Below are 9,522 nucleotides of genomic sequence, written 5' to 3' on the forward strand. Positions count from 1 at the left end.
GGGCCATGATACAAAAGATAGACTAGCCAAGTAATAGGTTGTTCATTAATTTAGTACATTATGTTCCCTCTCCCTCTCTCTCGTCTGTGATTAACTGCAACAATAGTAACTTGGATTCCAGATATATAGAAGACAATGTACAGAATGGAAGTTTTACTATAAAACATAGCCCACAGAGCCAAGTTAATATATTGCAATGACAGCGTTTTACAGTGTTTTACAGTAGTGCCAACAGTGTCACTACAATTCTAGTGTATGGGAAGAGTGGCAGATCTGGAAAGGTTTTACACATCCAGTACATTCTGGTGCAAAATATGGCTTAAAATAGCATGCCTGTACTAAACATAGCACTGCCATGATATTTTAATAAATGGGAATCTCTACAGAGTACACAAACCCCCACAATTTGTCAAGACACGTATATCATTGTATGATGTTGCATTATCCTAGTCAGAAAGATTGACCCAGATATGCTATTTTAAAAATAGCTGCCTAATTTAAACTGACCAAGCAAAGAATATTTCAAACTTGAAGTTCATTCTTTACTCTCCATTCTTATTCTCACCAAGCACTTCAGGGAACATGACATCACTATTTAGAAATGAACAAAGCCCATAACCCTGTTTGCAATTATGACATTCATCAGTATGGAAGAACTCTACAAAGCATGTGTTTTGCATGTTTCAAGAAAAGTAAATGTATCGCATTTTAACATTCTTTGATTATGCCCAGTTATGCCAATGGAAACATAATATAAATAGCATCGAACTACTAGGATGACAAGGGAAGAGAGGCTTCTTTCTTTAGATGTTCTTTATATTTTTCAATAGTTGATTTAAATGTAGTATAGAATACGCAGAGTGGTATATTTAATAAATTGTAAGAAAGAAGAGGAAGGAACAGAGTTATTTAAAAAAGATATCAGTAGGAATATTAAAACTTCATAAATGTTATGCAGAACTGTGCTAGCATTTTGGTTAGAAAATACTGGTTTGGATGCAGAATTGCCCAGAGAAGAACTCTATGAACCGGATGCTCCTACTTCAGAAGCAGGGGAGGTGATTTTTGCCAATTTCTCTTGTCCCAGTAGTCTCCTGCTTAAAATCTGCTTCAGAAGATTGGGGAAACAACATGGGACATGGTGCTGGAGTCTGCTAAAGTACACTGCTTTAGAAATGCAGACAGATTTTTTTCATGTAGGTACATGTCTAAAGAGACAGTAATTTGGATTTGTTTCATGCTTTCGTGTTTATTTGCATGAGTTTCAATTTTCAGTGTTTGCTCTCTACGTTACTTGATCTACGTTACTTGATTTATGGACAATGCTGTGAATGCATGCAAGTACAATGTCATATATGCCTGAGTGACATTGTACTTGCATCCAAATAGTTTTTTAATAAATATATGTAAATCCCCATTAATTTATGTTTACTGCAACCAAACTGAAGTTGAGATGGGTTTTCTTAATATGTGCATCTGTTTAAGCAATTTTATTTTGCACGTTCTCTGTACAATTCTCCATGGAAGAAAAATTGAATAAAGTTCCACATGAATAGGTCAGGTCAGGTCATTTACTTCAATTAGATGCCATAATGAAATTTCACTAAACTATTAGATACTAGGCAGTCCATATATGAAATAAATAGAATGCTTAATTTCTCTTGACATGTCTCATGGTTATGCAATAGTGACTTACTTATACTGACATTAAAAATCCCTGAGTTCCATTCTGTTTTAATTATTTGGTAGTCATTTTAGTAATTCTTCATTGCCCATATAATTAATTAGTCATTAGCTGTGCAAAGTCCCATCACTGCTATTTTTGAAATACAATACAGAATTGTATGCTTTGATGTAAAATGAAACTGTGCTCACCCTACCTTGATGGTTGACTACCAAAGTTCATTGCCCACCACACCCATATCATCTCCTTTATTTAATATCAATCTTTGATCTCTCCCATTCAACACACTATTTTTAAGAAAAGACATATCCCTTTCCAGTTCATCTGAACTGTCTTGAAAAAGAATCCTTATTGCACTAATGTACTTTTGGAAATCCTTTTATTTCATGTCTTGCTCAAAATAGAACATAGCCATACCAGTACAATCCCCTGGATGCCTACCTTATGAGCCCATTCTATGCCCCTGTTCATGTTTGTGAAATACCTGGTCCTATCAACACAGCCTAGTTGTGCTACTGAAACAGACATCTGACACAGCCAGTTTGATAACATTTGGAGCCCATTAAAATGAAGGATACGGGTTCCTTTAAATGTGTTCATCCATCCCTAAGACCTATGGAGCCACACTCACAGAATCAAAATAAAGAAGAAAGGTCTATATCCTAATCTTAGGAAATATCTATTTGTTCCCCCATCAATTAGCTTATGCTGGTGTTTAAGGTTTTGTTACTTTCAGTTTTATATTCTGGGGGATTTTCATCTTGTCTTTAACCCCTTATTTTAATATTGGTTCCATCTATATCCTAGACATTTAACATTATTTATTTATAGCATTCTTGTGGCCTTCCTCCAAGGAAGTCAGGGTAGCATACATAGTCCAAAACATATTCTTCTTACACATTTTTTTTAGATTGGGGTTTGCCTTCTTTTTAAACGTGTCTTGCATTTTTTTTCTACATAAGAAAATATTAAGGTTGCAATCCTATGCAAACTTTCTTGAGAGTAAGCCCTGCTGAATGCAGTGAGCTTTATATCTAAGTAAAGCTTCTTAGCTTGCATTGTAAATTAGTGTTCTACACTGTGACAGTTACTTATACAAACAAACGACACATTTTGTTTGATTTGTATCTGTAACAGTACATGGAAAATTCTTCACTATAAAATGCCACAGCCCCTGTGGAAGAAGGAGAAGGAAGAGGAGGAGGAGGAGGAGGAACAGGGAGAAGGGGAGTGGGATGAAAAAACGGATTCCACTTATGCAAAAACTCCATATGCAAGAACTCTGTGGGCAATGAGGTATCATCCCAAGCCTTAAGACCAGCCTTGGTGCAAACTGTCCCACTGCCTGAGATGGGAGAGCACACGTACTGCCACCATACTACTGTCACACTGCTGTCGGCCCAACCACAGCACACACCCTGCCCCCATCCCAGTGCTGCCATAGCATGATCTCCTGAAACACCCCTCCCACAATGCCTAGCTCCAAGGAAGGACCCCCTCAGAGCCAGCTCTCTGAAGAGCTGCACTGACTGCTTCCTCGAGCCAAAACAGCTCTCCAGAGAGCATGCCTGATTTCTGGCTTTTGCTGAGAGGATTCTCAGTGCAAGCCAAAGGGAAGGTAGTGAAGAGTGAAACAGACAGTGAGCAACTGTTGAGGGAGCCCCACTGGCAGATCTCTCTCTCTCTCTCTCCCTCTCTGGCCAGTCTCTGCCACAGTGGAAGAGTGGAACTATCAGGACTCTCCAGAACACGCACTAGTATTGCCAAGTGGCCAGTTGCTCTGGATAGCCCTGCTGGCCCGCTCTGCTGCTGTGGCAATTGCTATGGTGGAAGAGCAAGTGACAGGGCTCTCGGGATCACCTTCTGGAACCAATGGCAGCAGGCCCTCCAAGTGGGAGAAAAAGGAGTTTGCAGTTCACTGCTCCTCCCACTCCGCTGCCTGAGGTGGGGCATTCACTTCACCTCATGGGAGGACCAGCCTTGCTTTACTTGCCATATTTCTTCTTAAATACATGTAACTCCATATCTTTAGGCAGGAGTGGTCAGCCTTCAGCCTTGTTGGATCTACTATGTTTTTTAATAGAACCCCAATGTCCACCAGGTGGGGCACATACAGTGAGAAAGAAGGAATAGATTACCTCTGAGCACTTTCTCAGCCCAAGAATTTGTGATCACCAATAGAACCAAGCCCACCTGTTGCCACACATACACACAATCAGTCCATCCATTCCTGACTTTCTTTTTCAGCAACCTAATTTAGAGAGACACGGGGCCATTTTAATTGTTGCTTTCTTGCAGGGCTGGCCTGAGGTGAATAGGAAATTGCCCCCCCTGTTCCCAACTCAAGGTGCATGGGTATTCAAGACCAGTCAAGTAATTTTGGTGTCTGAGGCAGAAAATCCCATAACTACCTTTACTTCACAGCAAAGATACAACAATAATTATATATCCATTTGTTGTCTTTTCATGACATCAAATATCAACTGCCTTGCTCTGCCTAAAATTAGGGTAGCCATTGAGAGTCAGTACCCATGCCAAGCTACTGCAAATAACCTAGAGATCTACCAGCTCTTGATCTGCCTTCTGCCCACCTCTTTCTTCAGAGGGAATACCAACAACTAAGTTATATTTTCTCTTACGTCATGGGTCCAGACAGCCCTATGCACTCATATATCAATGTGCAAAATACAGAGAGGCAGCTGGATCATACCTGACCCACTGCCTGGGGTCCAGACTGTAATATTACACTAAAATACAATCTAAAACACACCAAATCCAAAGAACCTTAACTACCAAAAGAAGATGCAGTGTGTACAATAAACACTTTCAGTTAAAAACCAGAGTAAACAATTTTCTCTCTTAAAAACAGCAGATAGAACCAGCCATATAAGGAGGGAATTCTATAGGGTAGTGGCCACCACTGAGAAGGCCCTATCTCTAAGGCCCTCAGTGTAAAGAATTTAATGGCTGGCCAGCAAGTAGGGGCTTTTAAGATAAATTTAATGTATGGATAAGTTTGTAATGGTGTTATGTGGTCCTTCAAATAGCTTGGACCCAAACCATTTATGGCTTTGAAGGTTAAAACCAGTGCTTTGGATTGGGCTGGGAAGCACAATGGCAACCAGTGCAACTGGTACAAACCATCTAACCCCAGCAAGGATTTAAGTGGGTACATTCTGTACCAGCTGACATTTCTGAATTGTCTTCAAGCGCAGCCTCATGTAGAACACATTACAGTAGTCCAGTCTGGATATAACTAGTGTATGAATAACTGAGACTAATTTTACTTTATTTAGATAGGAATGCAGCTCTCCTATCAACAAAAATTGTTAAAAGGCGCTCCTGTGCTTCCACTGCCACCTGTGCTTCCACAAACAATGCTTGATCTAGAAGCACTTCCAAGTTGTGAGCTTGTCTGTCCTCACTGAGAAGTTCCACAGCCTCCCTGGTATTAGTAGGTAGAAAACAGATTTAGACTGGTATGCCATCTGCATATTCGTGATCTTGCAGCTCAAACCTCTGGATGTCTTTCTTCAACAGTTTCAGGTAGATATTAAAGAGCATGAGGGACAAAATGGAACCTTGTGGTATCCTACAGACAAAGCCATGGGGCAGAGCATTAGTCCCCCAGCACCAGCTTTTGAGTCTGATTGCTGTGATAGGCTTGGATGGTATCAAAAGTGGCTCAAGGATAGCAAAGAGTTTCTCACACCCTCTGTTCGTTCTCCAACGTAAATCATCCACCAGGTCAACCAAGTTTGAACACAGACTGGAATACATCCAAATAATCAGTATCCTTCCAGACTGCCTGGATTTGTCCATCACCTGCTCTAGAAATGTGCTAAAAAATGGAAGTTCAGGTACAGTTTTGCTGAGATAATGCGAGATATTCTTCCTCAACCTGGTGCTTTCCAAACGTGTTGAGGTGCAACTACCATCATTCCCAGCCAGCATGATAGGAGTTCCTGTCCAACACATCTGGAGGGCACCCAAGGTGGAGAAGACTGGTGTAAGTGATGCAAGGTAAAATGCTTTGAATGCTTGCAATGCGCCGTATAAATACTAAGCATTATTTTCAATTACTAGAAATAATAAAGCCAAAGAAGTAAAATATTATATCTGTTGATGAAGCAACCAGGCACATTTAGCTGATTTATGTTCAGTATGCTGAAACTGTTATAGCCCTGTGTGCTACATTTAAGGTAAGTATGCCTTGCTTTATTCACCAGAGTAATCTTGCAGAAACAAAGTGGAGTAGGGCTTGTCTAACAACGTTAGTTCAGTGTTCTCCATATGAAAAATGTAAGGAATGATAAAGAATCAAGAGGAGCAATATTTCTCTAATTTTCTGGACAGTGTCCAAATAAATTTCCATAAGACGATATTAGTGGAAGAAACATAAACTTGAAATTGCAAATATCGTTAAATTCTCCAGTCATAACAAATAGCAAAATTTTATCAAGGAAGCATATTCTTTATATCTTCAGTGACATTTTCTAAGACAATAGCAAATTTTGTTTCAGTAGAAAGGTTGCATTTATTTTAAAATAAACCTGCAGCAGTTTACTTTATGTGGCTTTATGTTGTAAACATACCTATTTAAAAATAAAATAAATTGCCTTACACTGCATAACAGATAATTTGTTTCAAGAGGTGATTTATTTGCAGAGGATGCAAGAGTTCACACACTTGTCTTTGCCAATTCATATTAGACTTCCAGTCCATTGCCTGTGGTTTGCTACTCTTATCAGTAGCTATTCCCTGACAAAACCAATCTATACATTAGTGTCATGGGATGAAAGCGAATACTTTGTTCCTTGACCACTGAATCTTTTTCATGATTTGATACACAATAAGCTATTCCTACTAGATACAGATTTGCATGGTTGAGGCATGTGGGTGTGCTTTATCTTATTTTTGTATTCAGTTCTGACATACATTTGGAAACCAGCATGGTTCTTCCTTGACACCTTCTCATTTAATCTACAGCTTTCATAATATGAAATGGCCAACATTGTCAATAGCACACCTCCATTTGGTGAACAGTTGCTTGATAGGTTGACACTATTGTTTTTTCCTACGTGTTTTAACTTCCAAATGCATGCATTCATCTATTTGCATTTAGAACTGTTTTTGCTGCATGCTGGCCAGTCATCATCCACTGTGCTGTCTATGATGACTGTGAAATATCTGTTTTGTGAGCTCAAAGCCCATCTATGAGAAGCTTATACTATTATTGAATTACATTACAGACACCAGATTACAGATAACAATTTCACCTGTCATCCACATAAACCAATTTTGCAGCGAAAATATATTTAAGTTTCTTAAAGCTATTCAGATAACCAAAAATAAAAAATGGCCATCATCCTGTTGTCTGCTCCTCTTCCAAAACATGATTTTCAAAAAGGCTATGAATTCAAGGCAATTACTGAGTCCAATGGAAGCCTTTGTGCTTGGAATTTCCTTTTTTTAAAAAAATAATTAAAACAGGTATTGACTATCAAGAGTGCCAATGCCTCCTCTGAGGCATTTAATATTGACCTCTTTGCTCACTAAAAGAGAACAAACATGGACCATCACACTTGGCTAAGATTCTATGCATGCTTCCTTGGGAATAAGTTCCACTGAATTTAGTGCCACTTACCTCTGAGTAAACATGCATAGGACTAGGCTAAAAGTTTCCCTTCATTTTAGAAGCAACTGAAAATCCATACTGTACTACAACTTTTTGCCTCTCACACTTTCAGAGTGTCATGGTATTAAGAAGAAATTTCTCAAGACTTTTTAATAAAGGGCTTTGTGTCTTCACAGACTGTTTCCCTCCATCAAGATTTAAATGGAAATAATAAGCAACACATCACCATTGTCACTGCCATCCTACTGTCACCTTGTTTCACAAGTATTCCAACAGTAAGCACATGTCACTAAAAAGCTACCTAACCAATATATGACACATTTACTATCTGTACGATACTGAACAACTCTCCAAAGATAAAAAGTATTCTGAATCCTCTCAAGTTCTGTAGTCAACTTAACACCACATGGCTGAGACGTTCTAGCCTGTCTTTTCTTTTAGCCAACTCCTCCCCCTTGTATGCATTTTTCAGCACCTCATGTACAAGAGCAAGCAAATCCCACTCTCAAACTCCAGGAAAACTTAGAGCAAGTAAAGTCAAGGAGGAAGCAGAAAAAGTCCAGTTCCCTCCCTTTTTGAAGAACTTGCCTTATGTCAAATGAGGTATTCCAGCAAGGAAAGCAAGAAGAGTTCATTTGAAAAGGGAGGGGAGGAAAGAGGCACAGCAGCATTGCCGGCGTCCCTTACCTTGTTGGAGTAGGGGGGCTTGCTGAGATTGATCCCATCCCGGATGAGTTTATCCCTAATCATGATTTTCAGTTTCAGTTTGGGGTAAGTAATCAGCTCCTTGCTGCGGGGGCTCACTTTCCTGGGGACCCCCCTGTTCCCTGGAGGAGGGCGGCGATGCTCTTTCCAAGTCTTGGCCTCGTATTGCTCCACCAGGTGGCTGGTGTAGATCTCGGGCGAAGGCAAGCCCCGCTGTGGCGGCTGAGGCTCCAAGGTGAAGTACAGCCCGGCGTTGCTCTCGTCTTCCTCTTTCAGCCTCTGCACGGCTTCGAGGAGCCGGCGCCGGTGCTGTGGCATCGTGACCCCGATGGCATCCAGGTCTGGGTCGCCGATTTGTTTGCACACCTCCAGATCGTCATAGCCATTATCCACAAAGGACTCGGCGTACTGCGAGAGCTTCAGGGTCTTCAGCCACTCGTAGACTATGTTGGCGCACATGATGGAAGGGGAAGGGAGAATTAGGACCACACTGCAACTTTTGAAACCCTGGGCAGCAACTCTTGCGGAAAAAGAAACCCCCGGGAACAAAATCCAGATGTAAGAGACATCAAGGGAGGAAAACGCTGAAGCCCGCGGTCAGCAAAACACCATCCCCCGGGGAGAAATGAACGTTAAATCCCAACGCAGCAGCAACAGCGGCGGCAAATCTCAGGCGGTGCTAAACGAATCCTCTGGCTTAGTCCCTCTTCTCTTCAGCTGTCTAACCTGGAAGCCTCTGGCTCTCAGGAGGGGTTACTGGAGCGGCCGTCCACCCTCCGGAGCTCCCTGCCCGCTCCCATCTTCACCATGATCTCCCCGGGCCAGGCGACTGACTCCCTTTGCCAAGTGCTCGCGCTCAAGGCTTTCCGGGTGCTCTCCCGTTTTCCTCCGGTAGCGTTGCTTGGGGCTGAGTTTGTCTCCTAGCCGGTCTCTCACCTTCCTTTTGCCCCTCTGTCGTGAACGAAGCTGTCTGTTTACTGTACGCTGAGCTGTGTGCGCGCCTACATTTTAATCTAGTAGCACCACGCTAAGGTGGGGAGGGAGGACCTTAAGACGCTCTCCCGGCACTCGCCTGCTTGTGCAACAGCCTCGATGCCTGCTGTCCCTTCTCATCAGTCTGTGCAAAAAACGATGGCTTCAGACCTCCTCTCAGGTCCACCCTGCAAGCCGGCTGCAATTTCCCAATCCTTCTTTTACGAGTCTTTTGCCCTGCTTCTCCCTCGTGTCGGGGGCGGGAAGCAACGGGCGTTCGTTATGCACTGAGAAAAGGCCAGCAATTCAACAGTTTTCCAGGCTCCTGCCTTTCCTACTTTTTATATTCCCACCTTGCTCCTCGCGGCTCACGGAGAAGGTGCGTCGCCATGCCACTCTCCTTAGTCGGGCTAATCCTTCCCGAGGGAGGGACCCACCAAAAGGTGGCTGCTCGGCGTATTTGGTGTTTTAATACTGCCAGTTCTGTGTTAAAGGAGAAGTAACCAACTGGTGAGGAGAGGCA

At 41.9% G+C, this 9,522-nt stretch overlaps 1 protein-coding gene across 2 annotated transcripts in view; it reads right to left on the reverse strand.

Annotated features, from left to right (window-relative positions):
• The window catches only part of LOC134397695 (SAM and SH3 domain-containing protein 1-like), a 603,491-nt gene extending 594,678 nt beyond the window's left edge, over positions 1-8,813 (reverse strand). For both annotated transcript variants that reach the window (XM_063124570.1, XM_063124569.1), the window contains exon 1: positions 8,010-8,813. In XM_063124570.1, coding sequence (XP_062980640.1) covers positions 8,010-8,486 — 477 coding nt within the window. In that variant the 5' untranslated portion in view covers positions 8,487-8,813. The remainder of the gene's footprint in view (positions 1-8,009) is intronic.
• Between the last annotated feature and the right edge of the window lie 709 nt (positions 8,814-9,522).

The sequence above is a fragment of the Elgaria multicarinata genome, chromosome 4 (assembly GCF_023053635.1).
Source record: "Elgaria multicarinata webbii isolate HBS135686 ecotype San Diego chromosome 4, rElgMul1.1.pri, whole genome shotgun sequence".
NCBI lineage: Eukaryota > Metazoa > Chordata > Lepidosauria > Squamata > Anguidae > Elgaria > Elgaria multicarinata.